Below are 25,072 nucleotides of genomic sequence, written 5' to 3'. Positions count from 1 at the left end.
GGGCCTTTAACCCAGATGCACAAAAATCAGGTTCAGGGAAGTCAGTGATTCAAAACTCAAACGGATACCAGACATCTCCAAAGTCCTGATGCCAGCTCCTTGGGGGAAATCTGGCAGCCTCTGCCGTCTAAAGAGGGCTGTTTCCAGGGCACGGAGGCAGCTAGCTGCGCAGTCTGATTGTGGGAACTGGCTCAAGTGTCATTTCGGAAAGCCTGCATGTCAGGAAGGCTCCCCACTGGCAGACTTCAGGAATCTTCCTGCTTATACTTGTATTTCCATTTCACTTTGGAGCCTAACCTTGGGCCGCAGTCCACTCAGCAAGGGAAAGCACTTTTCCCTTGGGACTCTTTCTGTGTACTCACAAATATAAGCACACACGTTTTCGTCTAGGGTTTGTGTCACATATGCAGGATACACTGAGCTGAGTCAACACCTCTGGGTTTGACTTGCCATATGGGTTGTTTCCCATGTAACATGCAGCGTGGAAACCCCCGACTGGGGTAGGCCTCAGACTTTGGGCCTCCCGGGGCTGATGCCCTTGTTGTCTCCAAGGATGGAGAAAAGCTCAGAAGTGATGCAGTTTGGCATTAAGACCCCTGCCTGCCATGCAGGTTGGGGCCTCCCCACCCTGTCTCTAAGCCAGGAATTATTCTGTCTCATGGAATCACTCAGCAAAATAATTTAGAATTTGTTTTGGTTTATTACATTGGTGCCAACCAATAAATGCCCGACCACTGTTCTTATGTAGTTATGGAGTTCTTAAAATGATGCCAAAAGGAGTCTGTCAATTTAGTTAGGGCCAGGCTGCCAGATGTAATTTCTCTTCGGTGAAAATTGGTGTTAAATATACAGCAGTCTGGAAAAAAAACATGATAAAACGGTAATGGGCATTAAATTCAAAACAGAACCCAAGAAATAAAAACACTAAGATAGGTTAAGAGGAGGAAAGTTCACAGCTTCATTCTTTGGTATAATCCATCTCACAAAGTGTATTAACTGTACAGAACTAGGAAAAGTCCAAAATAGTTCAATATATTTAAGCTGTTTCTTACATGCAATGAGATTCGCATTTATTAATCTGCTTTTCCGTGTCATACACAGAAAAAAAAAAGAACAGGGAACAAATTTCCAAGGATGAAATTTCCACATTTATTTTTCTTTCATGTGCATAGAAAATGGCAGTGAAGTGTCCTATGAAAGAGGCAGGGAATGGGCATGGCGCTGCTATACCAGACTGGACTTTGTGCTTCAAAGGTACACTATTCATTTTGCAAACAAAGGATGTTGTAGTTTGTTTTTAACTGCTAACAATTCCTTGGGTTTCCCGTTTGTTTTTTAAGCTGTCAGTTTCTTCAAATCTCTTTTCAAATGACACACTGCGTTACAAATGATGGCACTTTACCAATGTGGCATTTCCATATTTACACCAACAAAAGAAATTTACAAGACACAATAGCATACAATCTTGACATTTAGTAATAGCAATAAAACATGAAGGGCATCCATTTTATTATTATTTTTTTTTCTGTACAAACTATCAGAACATAACTTATTCACATTAAAAAAATCATCTTTAATTTGATTTGACCTACACTTCCCCCATCTCATTTCACCCATTTCTCAAACCTCTCATCACATCGCCCACACCTTCACCAGACTATAGAATCTACAAGTAATTAGATCTAATGCCTAAGTAGAGCTTAGAAAGTCCTCCCTCCCAAAGGTTGCCTCACTTCCCTGATAATTCCTCAAAAAAGAAAAAAAAAATTCTCTTCACTCATTCCTTCCATGTCACTTTCACATTTCATCAGCAAATCAGCAAGACGGACTTCTCATCTCAATCCAAACAAGGTTAGAAAGAAAGAGTTCCTCTCCCAAGCATCATGATGCTACACCCACGAGTCTGGGGACCCTGGGTACTGTTCCGCTCTGTAAGAAGGTCGTTTAGTGGAATAAAAGTCTACATAATTTGTGGTCGATTTCAGTCCATACTGTGTTGAATAATCAGAAGAAGCTGGAAAGTGAACTCGGTCATCAAAATAAGGATCTTCATAGCTATGAGGAGACTGCAAATACAATCTGTATGCATCAAAGTTCTTTCTGTTGGAGTCATCTTGACTATAATACAGCTGTTGATGCTGTTGACAAAATGAAAAAGCAAATAAATCAAGGCAATTTTTGGAAGTACATGTTTAGGGAAAATTAACGTGGGCTTCCTGCTTCATATTTTTAAAGCAAGATTCAGTGTTTGTGAATGTATGGTTGAAAGTTGTTTCTGGTGCATACTGTATGTTCACTAGTGGACCGTAAGGATTTTACACTGTGTTTACAGGCGGGCCGGCAGTTTGCTCAAGTCCTTTCCTATGGCCTCTAGAAGTCAGCGCCTTGGGAGAACCCAAGATACCTCCCTCCTTACTAGAGGCCGAGTTCCGTGCTCTGCTGTGGAGGAGCCTGTGACCTGGGCGTGCCCAGTGAAAGGATAGACTTGATTTTTGCTTTGACACAGGGGAACCATTAACACATCATGTACTTAGTTAAAGGTTGGAGTTTTGGGCTTTGGATTGTTGTGTAATTGCACAACCATCTTTTAAAACATTTACCTCAGAGATGAAGATTGAGTCCATCCCTCAGTTTTAAAAGAAATATGTAAAGGTGTTTACAAAAAAAAAAAAAAAAGAAATATGTAGTTTGGTGAAGAGTCACACTTTGGAAACCCTGCTGTGCTTCTAAAGGAATAAGGCAATCTCCGGGCAGGAGAGTAGCAAAATTAGAAGAGATAATGTGAGCAAATACAATTCTAAAGGAAAAGACTTCCCCAAGCTGGGGCTAATAATAACTCCATCTGTAAGGAAGCAAGGTGAAACACAGGTGGGTATCCACCCCTGCCCTCATTTTCTTTTGTGTTGTCTTATCTCTGACCTCACGTTAATTTCTTCAAATATGTTTGGAGAAAAACTGTAATGGTTCTAATGTCTGTCTTTCCCCCTGATCATGCCCAAATCCCCCTCTTAGTAAGATGTAACATATTTATCACATAGGTATCAACACCAGGTTCTGGAACTAAATGCATTCTAATATTATAAGGATTTCAGAGCTAAACTTGCTTTTTAATTAGAGTTACGATTCTGAGGCTATTTCTCCTGGCTAAAGAAGATTATGAGTAACTTGAGAGGTTCTTCTTCTTCCATCTACAGAGAAAAGATGATGTGAAGGGAGGTCTAAGAGCATCCTTTTCTGCAGAGCAGGATACAGGCTTGTTTGGGGAACCCCCAGTTGCTCATGTGTTAATGGAAGGTAAGAGGATAGATCAGATGGCCCGCGTGGACATGGCATCAGGAAGGACCAAAGTGAACTTCAGGCCCCTCATGAATGCAGAGATTGAATGTTCCAATCACTAGTCCCCATTGTGGTGGAGAGTGGAATTCACCCCTGCAGGGCTGGGTCCACTCTGACCTCTGAAACTAATAGAGAGCTGGCTGTGGACTCGGGTGTTTTCAAACCACGGAGGCTTGGATGGGAGGGAGTCATGAAGATGGAGAAAGAGGTGTATGTACAAAAAAGAACAATGAGAAGAGAGAATGAAGTGTGCTTACCAACCTTTCCCCACCCACAGGATGGAAGAGATTTTAGAGATTAACAGGAAAAAAAAAAAAAAAAAAAGAGTGGGAAAAAGAAATCATTGGGCAAAGAACAGGAGTTAAAGACTTCTCAGCTGGTTCCCATCAGTGGCATGGTGGCACCAATTCGGATATGCAAGGACATAAGGCTATTGTGGAAGCGATTTGCTTAAACCACGGATGAGCTTCCGAGGAGCAGAGATCCCCCGGGAAAGCTCCTCGGCCCCTGCCGGGTGGGCCCAGCTCAGGTAAGTCAACCGGCGCGGACCCCTTACTGTGTTGATCCCTGCTAATCGGCCTTCTGTAAAAATGATATTGCAAATTCACCTGTAGCCGTCTATTTTGTTCTCTTGCTGGTGAGGAATAGGAACTGATGTAAATTGGTGAAGGTTTGCTGGAGCCTGTAAGAAAATATTTTACGAAATTAAAACTAGCGCTCATCACTCTGGTCCATTAGGTTGTGTGGACTCCCTGCTCTAGGGCTGGTGGCGTCCCCGACGGGCCCTGCCTTCCCCGGTGCCAGCACAGCCCCGGACCAGTCGGCAGCCTGGGTGCCCTGGATCAAGCCTGCTTGCTGCTTACCCAGGGTTCTTAGGGGCTAATGAATACGGCAAAAAGAGGCTGCGTGTTTCACCAAAAAGCAATGCCAATGCATAGCTCCTCCAAAAAGGGTTCCTTCTCAAGCTCTGGGCACGGTGGGGAGCTCTTCCCACCTGTGAAGATTTCCCTGGCTGGCTCTGAAGAGCAGACTTGCTCCCTGAGCCAAGGAACACGGCTTTTCCAGGGCTCTGAGCTAGAGCACTGCGTCAGATGGGGGGGTGGGTGGGTAGGGAAACACAGTAGAACAAGCTCCATGCCCTCAGAACAGCGTTGATTCAAAATCCCAGGTCCTGGAAGGAGCAGGCACAGGTGTGCTCTAACAGGCTGGCCACCTGGGGGCACATTCTTGTGTCCACCATATTTAAGTATGTTTCAAAACCAAAAGAACCTGGTAATCAGATAGCTGTCTTCATGAGTCCATAGTAGACTCCTAATGATGTCACTGGTTACCGTTCTAGTATTGTTAAGGCTAGCAAAGATTTTTATTTTTTTTTTTTTTAATGAGGAAAATGAAACATATTTGAGGCAAATTAGTTTATTGAAGCAAGCAAAGAAGATACAGAAGGGCGCGCATGCTAAGGAGGCGATCTTTAAAATAAAGCAGGCTGCCGCAAACCTGAAGCAACAATGCACTTCAGTTGGTATGTGCATTTCCTCTGCAAAGAGCTCCGTGTTTGAAATGTAGCATCTGCAATTTTCTGAGCTATTAATTGCCATAGTAACAATAGTTGATTAGTAAACAGTCCTGTGAAATCACAATTTTAAAGACAACAGCACAACTGAGACTGCTCCCCCAGCAGTTGTTAAATTGCCACCAGTTTTTCTTTCTTTTTAAGAAACAGTTTTTTTTGTTGTTGTTGAGAAAGGAGGGTCTCCCCCCCCCCCCTTTTTTGGTAGCTCACACTGCCTTGTTTGAAACCTCTAGAGTAGTTCTAATTTGCAACATAGTTGAGAATGGAGACAATAGGAAACCTTGGTAACCCTTCAGGTTGGCCTTCTTTAAGTAAATTATATGCAGGGCTTTCTGAATAGGACATAAAAATATTAATACTAGGCAACATCATTTTTGTTATTCTTAAAAAATAATCACTCTGAGGAGAATCCCGTTATGTATTTTGTTATTCATTCAAACTCTTTTCCACAAAAATGTAGATGGAATTAATCTCCATCCGCAGGTTTGAATTTATGAGTCAGTCCAGGAGATGTGGGCCTGCCAAGTGTCACAGAGCTCAGGGTTCTGGAACACACAGGGGAGTGGGGAGGGGGCAGGACAAAGGGCCTGCGTTGCAGGGGAGTCGGAAATGCTTTCGCGTTTGGATACAGTGCTCATTTTATCTGCGGGTCACCAGACCACTACCCTCACTTGTTTTACTTAAAACAAGTGGAAAAGGCCCTGAAGCAGGAGATAGAGAGACTGGACCATGGTTTGCTGCTGGGGGACCATCTCAATACAGGCAGAGGTTACCTCCCAGGCCACCGGCCAAGTGCCTGGGGACACGCGGCTTTTCGAGATACTCTATCACACACCCGACTGGCGTCTTACCAGGGTACAGGCCTCTATGTGTGGCATCCCCTTGGCTACTGTAATACTGCATAGGTGGCTGGGTCCTATCGTATTCAGAGCGAGGCTCTCTGATTCCTAACAGTGCTGGTGAGGAAGAGGTACTGCCGACTGAAGGGAGAGGCAAGAGGAGGAGGGAGAGAGAGAGAGAGAAGAAAGAGAAATCAGACTGTCAGTGTCTCTAGCAAGTCCTCTCTGGAAAAACAAAGGTCAGTAATTAGAAGTGCACGTGGCTGGCACTCAAGTCAGCTCTTAGAGGTGCTGTGAGTTGTAGGGCAGCCAGCCCTGGGTCTCTGGAAGGTGACCTGCAGGCCGGCCACCGTGATGATCAGCGCTGTCAACCCCCAAGCTTGCTAGAGAGCCACCGCACGTGGTGCAGGGATCATGCGGTTTCCCCACTGACCACGGTGGGTCTCAACCACCTGCCCGGGCCTTTGAAACTGAGTGATGGTAACTTCCCAGGCATGCAAGAGTTACATTTGCTGCTTTATGATCTCAGTTCGCTTACTTGTAACACACCCATCTATTATCCGTTATGTATAGCTCTTCAGTAAGTAGATGTTTTATGGCATGTTTTGATTTCTGATGATTTCAAAAATATCTGCATCTCTAAATGTGTTTGAATAAGAGTGCCCAGCCCATAAAATTTATAATTCTTTTTATGGTGATCAGCTGTCAGGGAAATTTATAAACTCAGTAAGCCCTGCTCATCAAGCTCATGGTGCTGAGAAGCCCAGCCTCACAGAGGCCCAGCTTTTTTATCCCAGCTGGAGCCAAACATTTCATAATAACATGTCTACCCATGGGTGTCCTGTTGGGACATTTTTGCACAGAAGGAAAACATCTTCTTTTTCTCATTAAAAAAAAATCTTGCTTGCACTGAAGCATCTTGTAATTAAGAGTGGTCACTTATTCATTGGATCCACTTCAAAGCGGCAGGCCCCAGGCCCTGCTACCAGTGGTTTTGTGTGCATTGATGCTTTCAGAGGAAGACTGACATCAAAATATTTTCCCTAGAAAGTCACTTCACTGACACACCGTGAGCATGCATGGGCAGCGTCTATGTGCTTCTCATCCTGCCTACTTTCTACAAGGTAGGAGGACAGAGGCCATCGCTGCCCGCCTCCCATAATCACATCAGCAAGATATGAGATGTGCCCATAAGCAGATACCGTGCTAGTGCTGAGGGATGGATGATCAGTCCTCAGAATAAATGGAGAAACAAGTGTGAATCAGATCCTACCTTCAAGTGGAATCCAGAGAGGGACCTAGGAACTTGGACGGGGCCCGTTCAGCACTGTCCAGTGTGTATATTTAAGAGGTCCTCAAAACAAGTTCATTGCTTAGTGACTGTGTCCTGATTTGTCTGAAATTATTCTTTTGCCTGTACACATGCCTTTTGTTAAACAGCAAACTCTCTTGCTTCCCCGGGCACCCCTCTTCCTGAGTCTCTAAAGAATCCTGAGCATTTTTATAAAGCAAGACAGCCTCAGGCTACACCTGGGAACCCAGCAAGACATGTCAAAAACCAAGCAGAGGTCTCTTTGAAGAAAACAACTCATAATTTAAAAACTAAGACATAAATATACACCATATGCAGTAGGCAGAGATAACTTTTAAAAATTCCTGGTACAAGTGGAGACATCCAATTATGTGACAAGAACCAGCAGTCATCTATTAGTCTTTTCGGTCACGTTTGTCCACATGAGAAATAAGACTGCCAGCAGGAGCACCGCTGAATACAACAGGTAATATTTATATGTCAGAATGGGAGATTTAAAGCCAAATAAAAAAAGATATTTATTACTTTTCCTGTTTCATTTAGTTAAGAATTAAATTTACAGGACTGAATCGACTTGGTAATAATATTCTGTTCTTACACGCAAAAAACCAAAACAAAAAAAACAACCCCCCCCCCCAAAACCTAGTCTGAGCCTCAATACATTCTTTCTACCAAATTAAACACCACCAATATGTAGGTAGTGTGGTTGTCAAGATTCCCAACTTACAAATCAAAGGGAATTCCTGTAAAGCCACCTGCAGGGCCTGTTCCCCTTAGCCATGGGTGCTGGGGGTCTGGAATGCAGCCAGGGGATGAAGCTTTAACTGGTGAGGAGTAAGGCACAGGTGGAGATCATGGCTCTCCCAGGCTGTGGGCCTAAAGCTCGTGTCTAAAGGATTCTTTCTAAGAGTTTTCACCAAGAAAACGAAAAAATCACTTTGAAGAGATTTCAGATTTATGGCCTGCAGGCAGGCAAGGGCAGCCATTTTCAGGCACAACCTAGTGGTTCTCAAAGTGTGTTCCTCCACTCTCCTGTATCCGCATCACCGGGCCAGCTTATTAAGTGCAGGTTCCCAGGCCCCTTTGCAAACCTAGTGAAGCAGAATCTTAGGGGGAACAGATGCTATTGAGGGCCCCGGGATAATTTTATGCGCCATAGTTGGTGTAAACTTACATAAACTTTTAAAGCGGAAGGAGGAGAGTGGGTCTGCTGTATACAATGGCATGTAATTCCCAAAGAAGGCTTTCAGCCTGAAGAGCAAACTCTCCTTTCCTCAGTGTTTGGAGGTGACAGGCTTAATCAGCGTACGTTCAGTCTCCGGATGGGAAACAATGTTCTGTCACACAAATGCTCTCACCAAGAAGGGGAGTTTACCCACTGACCTGACTGAATGACAGGTGACATCTGTTGGTTGGTGGTAGACAACGAAGGATGTGATTTGAATCGGTCTCGCTCTAATGTTGACACAGGTGTAATAAAATGGTTCTGATTCCACCCATCCTGTGGAGTTAAAAGAGAAAAAGAAACCTCTCAAAGTGGATAATGACATTTCATTACAATAAATGATTACGACCGTGAGCTCTGATGAATGCTAATTATGACAGAGCTATTCTTGTAAGTTACCTTTTTATAAATGCTCCGAAGGTCCCGATATTGCCATAACGTATTCAAGACCTGGGCTGCTGCCTTCACCACTTTCAGAGATGATCTAGGGGAGAGAGTGGGGATGTTAATGAATGTGGGCGGCTCCACTTGAAAAGACTCTGGCAGCAAAGCAATGGCCAAGAGGCCATCACTCCAAGGGCCAGGGGGCAAGGAGGCTGCTGCTAGAAACCACCACCAAGGAATCAGGTGTACCTGGGAGTCAGTCAAGTTCAGGGCTGGCCAGAGGTGACAAGGACCAAAGAGAGGCTCACAGGCACTTGGCTCTGTGGTCAGAAGCTGTGGTCGGGAGGAGCCCACGACTTCTGACCATGACCACACATCTCAAGTGTCTGAGGACCCTCACAAGTTAACTTAAGTTACCCCCCCCATCATTAGGCCTTCATATAAAACACGTTCACTGCTTTCTTGTCATTTGTACCTCTTTGTAAACAGATGTGTCTGTGTGCTCTAGTGTTTGATTTGGAAAATAAGGTCAGTTATTACCTCCCCTCTCCCTGAGGCCTTCCTGACCAGTGTGTCTGAAATTGTGACACCCCCTCCTCACCCGGGCATGCCCTATCACTGTCCCCGATTTTATTATTTGCCCTTCACTCAGCACCATCCGCAGGCGCTGCTCATTCCACTGGTACCTTGTCTGTTCCACCCATGGAATGTAAGCTACCTGCGGGCAGGTGTGAACTGCTCACTGCTGTAGCACGTGGCAGGTGGGCAAGAGATAGATGCTTGGTGAGTGAATCAAAAGGAAAGTAAGTGTATGTTCACAAGACAACTTGATTTGATCCAGGTTTTCTGAATCTCTTGTTTTGAAAAAAAAAAAAAATTAGACTTTTTTTTTTTTCAATATACAAAGATTTTGGCACTGGTTCAGCATTTCTCCAGCCTGTTCTTATGCCTTTCACGGATAAAGGCTATCTCACAAAATTTTAAGAGCACTAAATGTTATTTCGGTTACTCTTACAGGAGAGGGGAAGGGAGCGGGAGGGGGAGTTAGTGGAACAGGGCCTTAGCTTTATCTGTAATGTTTCGTTTCCTTTGAAATAAAAATGAGTATGTGTGCACTTATTACTAATGAGATAAAAAAAGATACCTAAGAAAAAAGGGCTGAAAGGAAATATGAATAATGTTGGTAGCTGTGGTTTCTGCGGGGTGAGAATATGATTTGCTACATTATTCTTCAAAAGTATACATAGTGTGAATTCTAGTACTGACACTCAGCCAATTAATAAATGTTTACTAGTATGGGCCAGTCTTTGTTCTAGATACCGAGGATGCAGCAGTGAATGAAAAGACAAGGCGCCCGCTCCGGGGGCCGTCAGATGCCAGAGGGGGTCGTAAATAACCCCGGGGAAGCCACTGCCGCGTGCAGGAGGAGAGTGGGGAGACGGGCGGGCCATTTTACTACTGATCGGGGAGGCGACTGTCCTGTTGTATCGAGAATGGGACAAGCAGCCCTACACTTCCCGCTTCCTTGAAGGAGTCTCTGATCTGATGCTAAGGCAAATTCACAGTCACCGCTATAGCTCCGTGACAAGAAACCTTCAATTTTTGCCACCAATCCTCTAATCCCTACTTCTGCTGCTTCATCACTTGGGTGTCACCCACAAGCGAGGTATGATCCAAGCCCAGGGCACATCCTGAGGCCATACAGGAGGCTCTGGCTCTGCTGCACGTGGTGATTTTAGGACCTTCTGGGAGGAAATAATCCCAGAACTGAGGATTTAAGATGTTTTCACAGAACAGGCCCTGGAGCCTGGAGCAGAGCCAGAGGTCCAAGGGCGATGGGGCCCCAGGTTTTCCTCCTCATGAAATGTCTGATTCTTCCAGGAGTCAGAACGGCCAAATGTGGCTTTAGGGACAGGAACGATGGTAGGGGTGAGGGATGCTCCAAGAAACTAAAGAGCAGAAAAGGGGCCACATGACCACAAATACCTCTCCCAGCAAAACAGGTTTTAACTGCTGGAAACTGCTTAGCTTACTGGCACGTGAGAAGTGCAGAAATAAATCCTTCCCAATAAGCAATGTATCCTCAACCAAGGCCCTTGTCACAAGGAATGAGGGCCTGGCGCTGGCGTCTCCTTGCAGCAGACTTGCCTGTCTCCTCTGCCCTTGGTTATGTTCACCAGCTTTTCTATGCCCCCCGAGTCAGCCAGGGCCTTGGCGTTCTCCATGTTCTTGCTGGTGACCTCATGCAGGGCGCAGCAGATGGCTGCCACAGTCTCATCCGACAGCACGCTGGGGCTGGCGCCACCCGGGAGCCGGTTGACCAGGTCTCGCATGGCGTATTTACCTGCCCGAGGCAAAAGAGAGCTCATTCCACTTTTGGAAGGGACCCGGTTTTTGTTATTGTTGTCATTGAAAGGTTGTGACTGTGCAGTCTCTTGAAAACAAAACCTCAAAAGAGACAATAACAGGAAAGAAAAAATCCATGGTAAAGAAGGAAATGACAAACATTTTAACTGTAAGGGGCAGGTTAACATCTCTGGCCGTGCCACTCGAGGAAGTGATTGGTTTATAAAACCTTACTGCAAATTGCTGAAAGAAAATGTAAATCAGGGTATAAAGCTGGGTATAACAATCAAGTTGCTTTAGTTCCACTATTTTCATTAACAGCAAGAATAAAGGAATTATGATAGTAAATTTTATTCTCCATTCAATTCCTATGCATCATATAGGAATTACAACTTCCTCTTAAAGCTTTTAAAAACTTTTCTTTGAATAAGTTTTAAGCTGGACCAAGTAAGGTTGCCAAACAATACTTTTCATGAAATCTTTCTAGATCTCAACATGTGAACTGGGTACAGTTACACATTTTTTTTTTCAAAATTTTTGAATTTTATCTTATTTTTTTATACAGCAGGTTCTTATTAGTTATCTATTTTATACATATTGGTATATATATGTCAATCCCAATCTCCCAATTCATTCCACATTTTTATCAAGTTGAGGGTTTATATCAGTTGGTCTGACATCAGTAATAACATGCTCGTTTCTTTTAAAGAAGATAGAAGTATAATTCTGGTATGAAGATTATGGGTATGTTACGTCCCAGGAGTAATGCAATAATAAAGTTCCCGATAGGACAAGGCTGGGGTGTCCCTTCGCTACTGAGGCATTTCCGTACAGATCCTCAATTTCCCTTACTCTTCTCCAAAAAGAGATTATCTCAAGCTTTTTCCATTTCAATTACTGACTGACAAACTGGAATAACTGCACTGCAGACAAAAGAAATTAACTAAAGCTCAAGTAAATATTTTCTTAGCTTTTCTCCCTATGCTAATAACTGAGTGGATGCTAAATGGGGTTTTTATTGAAGACCTATTTATATACAATGGTAAGCAGGAGAAGACAGGGCCTGAGTACACGCTGCATAATTTACAGCACGTCAAAGGGAAGACTCGGGCATACTCACAGAGAACATTGTTAGGAAGAGTGGAAAAGCAGTGATGACACTGTAAAAGCCAGAAGATAAATGTGGTTTTTAAGAACAGATGATAAGTTAGCACTGGTGATTCTGAATACTCACGAATGACCAAAAGGTCCACGACATGTAATTCGTCATTTTGCTACGGCACAATTTTAAATTGTACTCTGGAGGCTTGGGAGAAGGCCAGTCACTCAGTCTGTGAGTGACCCTAGCGGTTCCTTCAGAGCCTGCAGCCCAGACAGCTGGCTTGGTCAGACTCAGCTGAGTATGCAGCAACTTTTGTGAACTGACAAAACTTTGTCTCCTCGTGAAAAACGGCTCTGGAGGGAAAGTCCATGGCTAGTGCTGGTGATGGATGTGAGGAGAGAGTGAAGAGGTCAGGGAAGGGCATGGGTCTTAGGAACAGAAGTGCTGGGTAAATCAGAGTCAAATACTGAATATGGGAGGGGCTCAGACCACACAGGAAGGAAGGGATCCTCATGGGGAAACAAGAAAAAGTGACTCCTGAAACAGCTCAAGAGTACTCCAGCTGGGTAAAATAATGCTTATCAGTGGAGAGAGAAAACACGCGTGAATGTTTAAAAGGAGGTGAGGACATTCACAGAAAACACAGGGATGCCCCGAGAGAAGGCCAGTCCCCTGAATATACATTTGTTCTTCCCCAAGGTCTGCGCACTCATGGAGCTGGCTGTGAACCCTCTGCTCTCCCATCTCTCTCCTCCCATTTATGGAGTGATAGGCCACAAGGTGTGTGTGGCCAACACTGTTTTTTAGCATTGAGAACTCCCAAACTATACGGGCCTCTTATAAGAAATTCAAATAATATAGATGTAACAGAAATAACTTAAAAAATATCTTTAGGGGGCTTCCCTGGTGGCACAGTGGTTGAGAGTCTGCCTGCCAATGCAGGGGACACGGGTTCGAGCCCTGGTCTGGGAAGATCCCACATGCTGCGGAGCAACTAGGCCCGTGAGCCACAACTACTGAGCCTGTGCATCTGGAGCCTGTGCTCCGCAACAAGAGGCCGCGACAGTGAGAGGCCCATGCACCGCGATGAAGAGTGGCCCCCGCTTGCCGCAACTAGAGAAAGCCCTCGCACAGAAATGAAGACCCAACACAGCCAAAAATAAATTAAAAAAAAAAAAAAAATCTTTAGGGACCTAAAGGATTTCTCTCAGGGAAATGTGGGATTTGGAGCTATAACACATCTATTGGAATCAGGCATGAGCCAGACTATGAACAGGGCATGGAAGAGGCTCCTTTCCTCTCCAGGGGGTACAATTTGGCCCAAAGAAACAGTGTTTTAAGAGCAGGTTAATCCAGGCAATAAGTTAAAATAGCATGTCTACCAGGCACTGTGTGAGGGGCCATGGTGACTCCTCACAGCCACCCTCTGAGGTAAACATTGCTGTCCTTGCTCCTTTTCTCTCTCCATCTTTGTCTTGCTCTATCATGGCAGGTGTATTTTAATATGAGTTCAATATATATTCACTAATCCACATAAGATCTTGTCAAATTTTCCCTCCTTCTCCCCTGACCTGTCATCAGCTGTAGGACTGGCATGGAGCTGGGAGGTTTACAAGGAGCATTTTGACAGCAAGCCCACGGTGAGGAGAGCAGGCACGGGCAGCTCCCTTTCAGAGATGGGAACCAAGGAAGAGTTTTCAATTTAGATGAAGGAATGGAGCCCACATGGGCTGCATACAGGGCACTCCAGGTTACACAGCCAGTGAGCAGCACATCCAGGGCTTAACCTGAGGTCCACTGGAGGGTCTCTGATCTCTTCTTCTCCCCACACTCTGCTTGGGATGTGGCCATGCCCTGGAGGCAAGCAAGCTAAAGCTGCCGTGGGTGCACAGCTTTGAAGAGGCACTCATTCTCAAGTTCATGCAAGCGCCAACCCGACATCTGGATGGATCCAAGGGTGAATGCCTCCTAAAATTTTGCACCCTATGTGCCTCACTTGCCTTATCCTCATCCTGACCCTGCCCTGGGGTCAGGCCTTGGAACAGTGCCTCTGTTTTAAGGTGAGCATTTACACAGATGTGAGAGGGAAAAGCTAGAAAACATTCATGTGATTTCTTTTTTTTAATTTAGAACACGGTAGTATTGGAGAATTAGCAGATATGTCTCAAAAATCAGAAAAGGGAGAATTAAACCTTTTTTGTTCTTCAAGAAATGACTCTCTGGGGAAATAGATACACCAAATCTACCAAGCAGTTTTATAATGTATGACTGAAATTGCTAGCTCTTCTGAAAATTTACCTTCGTGATCCAGTGTTTAATTAATGAGCCTGCCTCTTGCTGAAAAGGAATGGTCAGAAAGGACAGACACACACGGGTACCAAATATGCGAAGACACCAGGGACTAGGACTGAGTTGCTAATCATTTTAAATGTCATATTTTTATAAATCAAAAGAAGAGTTTTATAAACGTTGTTGTTTCTCTCTTTATAGCTCACCTGGTCACCAGAACATACCTATGAGCTCCTTGTTGCGAACATCTAGGGCCATATTCCTCAAGGCAGTCGCCACAGAAGAAACAACTCTATCATTATCCATTCTCAGAAGTTCTACAAGGATGGGGAGCCCTTTTTCTTTGCGGACGGCTGCTCGGATGTACGCTGCAAACTAGGAAATAAAACAAGGTAATAAGTAATATAAAACAGAGTTCAACTCTCAGATGTTACTGTTGCCTAAAAAAAAGATGTTTCCAAAAGATAAACTAATAGATTAAATGTTTTCTTTCCAACTGGAGATTAAATCTGTGATGCCAGTCAAGAGAAAACCAGTTTGGGAGAAAGATAAGCTAGGATGACTGATTTAAAAAAGAAATCCCAAAGCCTGAAAACCTCAAGCCACCATCTGGCAGATATTTTTGGGTAGAAAAGAGAAGGCAGTGATTACTTTCTACTTCAGCTACATAAACATGATTAAGGACGGATGGCCTGTCTTCTCTGCAGTTGGCCCCAGGCCAGGTCCAGAGGCTATAAATAGGATGGCAGAGAGGGTAACTGGTCAGTGCACATTAAAGGAGAACCTGTTTCCATCAAGTCATTTCTCCCCTGTATTCTCTGCAACAATATTTACAGTTTAGTAACCTTTCAAGGAAATGGCTTGGAAAAAAATCCCTTGTCTCAGAAGAAAAGGAATTCTCCAGGAACACTGAGCATTGTAATTCATACACACTGGTGAAAAAGTAAGTATCTTTGTGCGCAAAATGCTTTACCATTCAAGATTAGTTAGCTGCTGCTGCTATTTTTTTTTAATCCACAGTCAAGAACTTCTTTTGTGATTAAGAGGCAAGTCTGTACGGTGAGTCAGTTTGGGCACCGTATGAATTGGGAATGAACACTAAGTCATCAAGGAAACAAATAAACAAAAAAAGTAACATCTGAAAATGGGTCTTTAATCTTGTTTTGAGTTTTCACTGACATTTTTACCAATGCAAATTGTCTTTCAAAATTTAGGATAATTGAAAAATGTTGCTCATAAAACATCTAATACTTTCCTGCTGTGGTCAAGACACGAGGACACAGATCTGCCAGCCCTTTGTATTATCTTGAACATGAAAATATGTGACTGACTACTCAGTTTCCTTAATACCAACAGAATAGATTATTCTAATAACACAAATAAAAGGAAAAGATGCATTTCAAAGATCCTATTAGCTTTCTTCGGATGAAATCAATACTCCTATTTTCCAAATCAAATGATAACCGCAAGGGAAATAGAATACATGACTTGCTATCAGGTAAGGGACTTGGGCAGCTTTGGCAACTTCTCTCTCTGAAACCTGCAAGGACAGAACCAACACCTGTCTCGCTTGGAGACCAACTGGCTCAGCCCAGCCCTGGGCGCCTCCCTTCCAGAGCACTACAGCCATCACCACTCCCAGATAGCTTCTGACTTGATCACATCTGTGGCCATGATTATCTTGTTTTCTTAATGAGGGCCAATACTCTGATTTACTATTTTAGACACTTTTGAAATCACTTCCATATAATGTTTATATTTTAAACGACCTTGCCATTTAACGTTTATTCACTAAAGATCCCAGAAAATAAAATTCTACAACTCAAATCGTATCTATTTTAATTATTGTCTTTTTTCTTATTATCATCAAATGATTCTCAGGTCATAAGAAGCTGGAGGTGAACACTGAGTCACCAACATAAATATTTTTGATACTTATGTGCTAGGCCCTCTCCTAGGTCCTCCACATTTATTATCTCATTTAATCCTTAAAACCACCAAATGAAGTAGGTATTATTTCCATTTTACAGATGATGAAACTGAGGACAGAGAGATCTGAGGCCCCCAGCTAGTAAGGGGGGTGGGGGAGGATTCAAAGCCAAGGGGTCTGGCTCCAGAGCCAGCACTTAGATGCTAAGCTATTAGCACTTTTAATTTTTTTTAAATTTATTTATTTATTCACTTTTATTGATCTATAGTTGATTTCCAGTGCTGTGCCAACCTCTGCTGTACAGCAAAGTGACTCAGTTACACACATATCAAGAACAATAACAACACAGCCACGGTGTCTTAGCACTAGGCCGTAATTATCTGTATATATTCATTACAGCAGCTGGCCTCATGAAACAAACCTTACCTAGGCCTAGCAATGCTTTTCACTCTCACGGAAAAAACGATGGCCAATTTTCATTTGGGGAGGGGGTGATGGAGGAAGTAGTCAAAAACAAGCATTATAGTAATTCTACTAAAATATACTTGTTAGGAAATTTCTAGAGGTTGAAATGTTTCAAATAAGGATTGTCTGGGAAGTTCTTAGATGTCATTTAAAAAGTTTTGAGAACTTGCTTATAGTGGTAACAGTAGAAATCACCTTCAGTTTTCCTAAAGAAGTCACACACGTATTAGTGCAGGTGGAAACTTTGCCATGTGTATGTTCCATAAGTGTCTGAGAGAGGAATGGCGGCCCAGCCTCACCTCTAATTCAGGCCCTCGGCATCTCTCACCAGACTCCCCTACTGAATCCCAGCCTCGACTGTCCTCTACTTCAAATTCGCCTTCTGCGCTGCTGCAGACGGGATCCAACAGTGTCCACATCAGCCTGTCTGTGTCGTTGGTCTGCTTAAACCCTTTCAGTGGCCCCTCTGGTCTGAAGGTCGGGTCCCAGCTCCTGAAGCTTGGCCGTCAGGCCTGGTCACGAGGCCCAGCTCCACGGGGGCACTCCTCGTCCCACCCGCCACGTCCCGGCAACCGGCCTGTAGCCTCCACCCACGGCATCCTCACTGTGAGGCCCTTCCCCTGTTGTCCTTTTATCTGGATGGTTCCCTCTACACCCCGACCTCGACTCTGCTGGCTTAATTCTGCTCATTCTTAAAGGTTCCATTTGGGCAGCACCACCCTTCCAGGAACCCTTCCCTACGTTCTGGCTCCCCTCTTTCCTTGCCTTTCCCTCACCTGCCAGGCTGGGTTAGATATCCTCTTCCAAGACCCCGCTGCACCCGTATCCCATGGGGTCTACACTGTACTGTCTCCATGTGTCTGTTTTTCTCGCCAGCCTTCAGCTTCTCCTGGGGAAGGGCTACGTCATATTCATCCTTGGATCCCCAGAGCCGACTGCTGCCTCCCAGCTGTTTTCCTCCCCCCCCTTTACCAAACTCTATAAACCGTGTCCCTTTCCATAATCATTGCTGATCCGACTGCAAGAAGTGTGCCACAGATAGAAGACATCCTACCTTCCAGTTTCCAGCAGAGAGGTTCTGGAGAGATCCAGCAGAGCCTTCCAAGGTGGCCGGGTTGGAACTTTCTGCTAGAAGAGTCAGATATGGTTTTACCACTGACGGATGCCACAGCATCTCAACCCCTTTGGGGGACTTCGACAGTCCTGGGATAGGACCAACTCCATCCCACTGAAAGACAAAGAGCACGCATTAGTGGAAGCAAACATGTGAACACAGTATCCAACACCTGAAAACGTTCCTTTCTGCTAGACTCAGCTAGAGCTAAGCAGAAAAACTGCATCATGAGAAAAAAATTTTTTCTTGCCAAATATGTGATTTCTCACTCCCAGAGGAAACGAAACTTTAGAGTTTCATGTCAAGTAAAATGCTAACTTGATCCTCTTGTGGTGTTCTCTTTTTCTTCTTCTTCTTCTTCCCCCAGCAGCTTGGCTCCGAGTCTTTGCTGGGAGACTCTTTTCCGAGTAGGTCATCCAATTCGTTCAGCCCCAGCGGCCGGGCCTGGGGCACCTCCAGCTCCAGCCGATACGACAGGTTCCTCAGCGTGCACACGCAGTTCTCCACGGTCTGAAACCCAACACAGTGTAGGATTAAAACCACCGTGGCACATTAGTGCAAAGTGTTTCTGCACTGAGCACCAGTGATAGTAAAGAAATGTAGAACATGAAAGAACTGCTTTTCACTTTATGGGAAGTGCAACAGTCTAAGGTCAGAACGGTGATTCCAGACTGTTGGCAGGACACCCAGTGACAGAGTGCAGAGCCATCCGCAGTGCAGCTGACGATCTGACTGCCTGCTGAGTGAAATGTGCGAGACTCCGGAGAAGGAAATGCCCAGGGTTCTGCTTCAGGGCTGCCGCAGTGGCAGAGATGCGCCCAAGTTACCAGACCTCCCCGCCCCCGCCACTGGGAATCCTCATCGTGACAGCGGGTGCTACCAGCCTCCACCTCGGGCACAGCCCCACCCCGCAAGTGCCATCTCTGTCGTCTCCTTCCATCTCCCACCTCCCCCCTCCCTCTGTGGAAAGTTCCACGATCTCTGCTGATGTTTTGCCTTCTGCACATGGTCTTCTGTTCCTCAAAGTCTGTATCACACCTCTAATTGGGAGGCCAACTCGCTTCAACTAAGTGTGTCTAAAACCAAGTTCAGTTTTGCCTAGTGAGCTCTCCTTCTAACTTGCTTATTCCTCTCAATTTCATCCGCAGATCTTTTGGTTCAGTTGAAGCTCAAATAAAAACTTGGCTGTCCCTCTGAGTTTCTCCTCTAGCTCCCTCCCAATCCTACCACTCATTCTTCTTTTCCCTCTTAGACCCCTGTTTACGACCCCAGGCCTGTTGGTGGCCCTTCTTCGTCCAGCCCATCCTGAACAACAAGTGCCCGGCCTGCCTTGGGACTCCTGACACTTTTAGTCCCTGCTTCCTGTTTCTCCCCACCTTCCCCGGCCCCTGATGCTGGGGCAGACCCTGGATGGCATCACAGCTGAAAAATGATAAGCAGAATTCCTTGTGAGAGGGCCGGGATGGAGGAAATAGGAGGGGAGGATAAGGGGGACATGCTGGCAACAGAGGGAGTGGGTGAAAGACTGCAACCCGCATGTAGAAAGGGGCATCCAGAGTTGGTACCGAGGCAAGAAGGGCAGAGGGGTTGGGGGGATTCCAGTGCCTGGACCAGGAACTTTTATTCAGTAGATACTTAGATCCAGATGGATTTGACTGTAGCGGCAGGGGATACGGAACTGGAGGAAAGAGCAGCGGGGCAATCACCTTGACGATGAGCCCAGGAGAAACCACAGAGAAGGTCTGGACCCTGGCAGATCCTTCGCCACATGGAGTCACTCAGTTTTCATGGTTCTAAGGCTATTTTCTTAGGTTCTCATGTCCCTGTTAACTTGTAATTTTTAGAGACAGTCTCCCTTTATTTATTTACTTTGAGACTGTCTCCCTTGGATCTGGAGCACAGCCTAACAAGGAGGAGAGGGTCAAGAATTCCAGAGAGAGTCAATGGCACGCGGACAGCGGCGGTCGGCAGCTGCTGTCCTCTGCCACCGCGGCGTTCTCGGCCAGGCGGGCACTGACCTTGCTGTCGTAGTCGGATGTGCTCACACACGTATGGATCACGTACAACAGAGAGTCCACCAGCCCCTCACAGGATCGCATCTGCTTCCGCGCTTCCTCCCCCGCGGAGCTGAGATTCCTAGACAGGCAGAGACACGGGGGAGCTCGTTAGCTGCGGAGCCTTACCTTAATGATCTGAGAATGGGTGACACGGCAGCACGTAGATCTGGTCCGAAGAGGCATTTGGAGCCTGCATTTTAATCTCGAGGGAGCTCACAATAATAGCCAGCCCCCCATTAGCCACACAAATAGAAGGGAGCAGGGGCGCTTGAACTTTGTATCTCTCTTGTGACAGGCCACCTTCTAACCTCCTAAAATAATTATTTTGGGGCTTATCTTCAGTTTCCTCATACGTAAGAAAGGGGGAATAACAGTAACTGCCTCGTAAGGTTGCTGTAAGGAAGAGATGGGCTGCTACATATGAAGCAGTTAGGAAGTGCCCACCACGTAAAAGGATGTTTGCTAGCCACGCACGGTGGCTGTTTTTAGACATCCTTTACCCCCTTGTTAGGTCGTAAGGTCTTTGCAGTCCCTGCACCTATTAAAATGTTTTGCATGTAGTAGGTGGTCATAAATGCTTCCTGAACAAACAGAGGAAACATATTTCTTGTATAAACATTTCAAGTTAAATAGGAACACTTGCTCATGCCACAATTTTTCTCATCTTTTTAATTATTAAAAACCCTGAAAATTGTTTTAGGTCTCAGCCATATGGAAATTTGTGCTATCAGTTCAACTTCGTGAATCGATACCAAATTATAAGGCTCTATTTTATGTGCCATTAACAAGGGTTCTAGGCTAACTCTGAGATTTTGCAAAACTTAGACTAGGTAAGGGGGATCGGGAATGACTTTTCTTTTCACCTTTGTTTTTCTGAGGCCAGAGATACTATCACCCATGATCCCTCTACTGTTCTTTTTGTTTGTTACTAAAAAATATTTAATAGCCAAAGTAACAAAGGCACTGATGAATCATGTGAAGGTGTCAACAAAGTAGAAGAGATGTTAGACTATAACAATCAGTTTGAAGTACAAAGTCTGAATCAGCTGAATATCAGCCATGGGAATAAACAAAAAAATAAGCTGCATATCTGTCCCATACAAAGAGAAAACACTTATTATCTTCAATTCCATATTAAATATTATCAATCCTATATCAATACTGACCAGCTACTAGAACGTAAAAGAATCTTCAATCAATATTACACAAAATATATTCCCTAACTAAAATTAAATAAAATTAGAAATCATATAAATTCATCTGCCCCACTTATTTGAGATATTAGAATACATTCTTTAATTCATGATTATATTAGTTATATATTGCTGTATAACAAATTACCCCAATATTTAACAGCTCAAAAAATAAATACTTGTTGTAATATCGTTTCTCTGGGTCCAGCATTCAGGTGCTTCTTAGCTGGGTGCCTCTGGGTTGGAGTCTCCCATAAGGCTATAATCAAGCTGTTATCTGGGGTTATAGTTATCTGAAGGCTCAACTTTGGAAGGATCTACTTCCAAGTTCACACAAGTGGCTGTTCCCAGTCCTCAGAGAATCCACTTTCAAGTCCATTCACGTGACTATGGCAGTCCTCACCTTCTCACTGTTTGCCAGACGTCAGTTCCTGCCATGGGGGTTTCTACCTGGGAAAGCTCACAACATGGCAGCTAGCTTTCGCTCAGAATGAGGCAACAAGAGAGAGAGTGAGCAAGACACAGGCCAGCCTCTTTGTAACATAATCTCAGAAGTGGCATCTATAACTTCAGAATTACTCTTTATTTGAAGGATTTCACTCAATGAAAGGGGAATACACGTGGGCGTAACACTAGCAGGCAAGAGTTTTTGCGTCCATCTTAGAGGCTTCCTGCTACAGTGGTTTAAGAGAAAATAAAAGTAGAAAATATAAATTAATTATGAGCATTGCATATCTAAAGTCCCTCTACTGTTCTTATCCAGGGTTACCTCTCAGTAGCTCTCAACAGCTAACCTCTTCTGTTCCTCTAACGGGGATCCGGTATCCCTCTGGTTTTCCTCTCATCTTGCTGTCTTCCCTTCTCAGCCTCTTCTGCCTGCGGGTCCCTCTGGAGTGCCCAGGGCTACTTTGGTCGCTTCTTATCTTTATCTTTGTGCTCTCCTGGGCGGCCTCCTTCGGCTCCTTGGATTTAATACAACCTATGGACCCGTGACTCCCCAGTTTTTATCTTTAGCCCAACCCCTCTCTAGAACTCCAGACTCGCTTGTCCAGACGTTACATTTACCCACATGGATAGCTAATTAGACATCTCAGAGTGGGCCAGCCAAAACCCTCAGGGCTCCTCTCTCCACCCTTCCTCCGCCCCTCTGCCTGACCTCATCAGCAGCACTTCCGTGCTCCCAGCTGATCCAGCCAAAGATCTAGGCGCTGTCCTTACTTCCTCCCTTTTCCTCGCCCCTCATATTCAGTCCATGAGCAAACCTCGTCAGCCTCTCCCTCCACAACACACTCCGCTCTGCCAACCTCTCTCTGGTGCCTGGCCTTTGTCACCCTCCTCATCTGCCTTCCTGCCCCCACTGCTGCCCCCATCACAGCCAGAATCCATCCCTACTTTTGTGAGTAGACCCTCTGATGGTTCCCCATGACACTTGGCACGTAGTGCACTCCTTGCTCTGATCTAAAAAAATCCGACGTAACTGGTTTCACTCTGCACCTTGCCCATTAAGCTCCAGCCTCAAGCCCCTTCCTGCCCCAGAGCCTTTACACTCCCTGTTCCCTTTGTCTCGAGTGTGTCCTCCTCTCCTCCCCCTCCCCCACCCTCACGAGCAGCCCCTCGTGGTATTTCCGAGTAGACTTAAACTTCACCTCCTATGAGAGACCACCGCCTGACCATCAAAGTAACCAACTAGTAACTCTTACATCACCCTATTTTTTAAATGGCATCTGTTGTTATTTTATTGTTTATTTATTTACCTGTCTTCATCAATAGAACTTGGTTCTATCCGAGCCGCGACGTACTCTGTTTTGTCCATCACCGAATTTACACAGAAGGCATTCACCAACTGTTAACAGCCCTGAACCACTGGGGGAACCTGAGCATGCGTCCTGTCCTTGGGCGGAGGAAGGGTGGAGAGAGGAGCCCTGAAGCCTGGCAGGCTAGCTGAGGGCTCACGGCCTCCCCCGAGCCAGGTACAGGGAGATGAGACGCTGCCCCACAGATCAGCAGTAGAGGCCATGTGACCTGCTCTGTGATGCAGGAATCTGAGTCAGGGAACTGGCCTGTCTTCTAGGAGCCTGACTCTTGTCGCCCGCTCCCCTGCCCCAGTTACCCATCACAATAGCGGAAGGCTTCAGAGCAGAAGCCCAGGCCCCTCCCTCCCCCTCCCCCCACCTCAAGCTCTGGTGTAGAGATGCTCAGACATCTTAGCTTAAATGGTAAATAGCGCTCACTGTGTGTTAGACACTACACGAAGCATTTTATACAAACTGAGTCTTCACAACTCTGAGATGTTATTATTACCCCTGTTGTAAAGATGAGGAAACTGAGGCTCAGGACGGGACAGGAAGTCAGTCTGTCTGAAGCCAGAGCCCACTCTTGTTGTCACCAGGCCACTCTGCCCCAAGGTTTCTGTTTCAAGTTCCCAGTAAGCCTGGGAAACTGGTTGGAAATTGAGCTGATGAGAGTTAATGGCAAATAGTGAGCAGTACCGTGTACAGTCAAAGGAGGCTTTATGGATTTTAAATGCTAAAGATAATGACTGAAAAGAGTATTTGGGCTCATTTTCATTATTTATAAAACTCAAACCCAATGATTGCTTAAACCACACCTTTCTGCACCCATTTAAAAGCAAAAAAGTTTTAACCATTACATTTAAAAAGACTGAAGTCTAATTAACAGACATTATGCTAGTTTCAGGTGTATAAAACAATAATTTGACATTTGTATATATTGTGAAATGATCACCACAATAAGTCTAGTTACCGTCTGTCACCATACAAAGTTACCAAGTGTTTTTTTCTTGTGATGAGCACTTTTAAGATTTACTTTCTTAGCCTCTTTCAACTTTACAACACAATATTAGTGACTACAGTCACCTTGCTGTACATTACATCCCCATGACTTATTTTATAACTTGAAGTTTGTACTTCCACATTTTGAATTTAAACAAAAACCAGGCTGCCAACACATTAGCAATCAGAATGTGATAACCAGAAAAATGCTGTTCAAGTGGAAAACACTGGAATTTTGACAGTAATTTCGGCCTGAAAGGGCTTTTTTGACTGATCTATAGAAGAGTCATTTATAAGATACTGTCTCTCAAGCCACTGCTCTGTGCTCACAATGTTTCCTTCATAGGATAACAAAGCCCAGTGGTCTAAATTTTTAAAAAAACTTGGAAACTTAGAGAGATATTAATAAAAATGAAATATTAAATCTTCCTGAAATCAACTTAGCTATGACACATATTATTTAATCACAGACTTAATCGTAAAGAAGAAATAAAAATTTACCTCAGGCAACCTGTCGTATTACGCAGAACGAGTGAAGTCTGAAATTTAATTTTATGATCGTCATCAAAAGAAGAGTTATTCCATCCAGAATGTGGAACGATCACAGTGTTTGTCAGGGTTGAGAGAGCATCTCGGATGATTGTCATCTTTACGGCATCACATGAGGATAAATTCCAAAGAACTCCTAAAGAATGAGATTTTAAATATCAAATCAATTAGAAATCCTGCAGTTTTAGTAATGAAATAAACATATTAGCTTTAATTGATGGGAATTCAGTCTGTTCCAAACCTAATCTATGGCCTGAATTTACAGCCAGGCTGGGGATGGACCTCTAATAAATGTTGACTGAACATATGTAAGCTTCTGGCAGTATATTACCAAGTTGTCCTTATCTTAAGTTTTGGAGCCTATGTATCTATCAGGCAAGATGACTATGGTTTTGCAAAGCAAATTAGAGTTACTCTGTGAGGGGGAGGGGCACAATCCAATCAAGGGCCATAAATATGATGCATCTGTGATGGTTATAAAAATGTGGTTCATTGTATCATCCCTTACATTCAGTGTTGTGTGTGACAAACCATTTTTAAAATTTAGTACTTGAAAAGAACTTCTC

General features: G+C 44.5%; 1 protein-coding gene across 1 annotated transcript in view; it reads right to left on the bottom strand.

Annotated features, from left to right (window-relative positions):
- Positions 1–1,125: 1,125 nt before the first annotated feature.
- Positions 1,126–25,072, bottom strand: part of PKP4 (plakophilin 4) — a 246,543-nt gene continuing 222,596 nt past the window's right edge. The window contains exons 12-22 of the mRNA XM_059927920.1: positions 24,459–24,642; positions 19,934–20,051; positions 18,234–18,425; positions 17,856–18,029; positions 14,631–14,781; positions 10,818–11,013; positions 8,685–8,769; positions 8,444–8,561; positions 5,761–5,889; positions 3,945–4,018; positions 1,126–2,138 (exon numbers count right to left, since the gene is read on the bottom strand). Coding sequence (XP_059783903.1) covers positions 1,890–2,138; positions 3,945–4,018; positions 5,761–5,889; positions 8,444–8,561; positions 8,685–8,769; positions 10,818–11,013; positions 14,631–14,781; positions 17,856–18,029; positions 18,234–18,425; positions 19,934–20,051; positions 24,459–24,642 — 1,670 coding nt within the window. The 3' untranslated portion in view covers positions 1,126–1,889. The remainder of the gene's footprint in view (positions 2,139–3,944; positions 4,019–5,760; positions 5,890–8,443; positions 8,562–8,684; positions 8,770–10,817; positions 11,014–14,630; positions 14,782–17,855; positions 18,030–18,233; positions 18,426–19,933; positions 20,052–24,458; positions 24,643–25,072) is intronic.

The sequence above is a fragment of the Balaenoptera ricei genome, chromosome 7 (genome assembly GCF_028023285.1).
Source record: "Balaenoptera ricei isolate mBalRic1 chromosome 7, mBalRic1.hap2, whole genome shotgun sequence".
In the NCBI taxonomy this organism is placed as follows: domain Eukaryota; kingdom Metazoa; phylum Chordata; class Mammalia; order Artiodactyla; family Balaenopteridae; genus Balaenoptera; species Balaenoptera ricei.
This window is presented reverse-complemented; position numbering and strand designations above follow the sequence as displayed.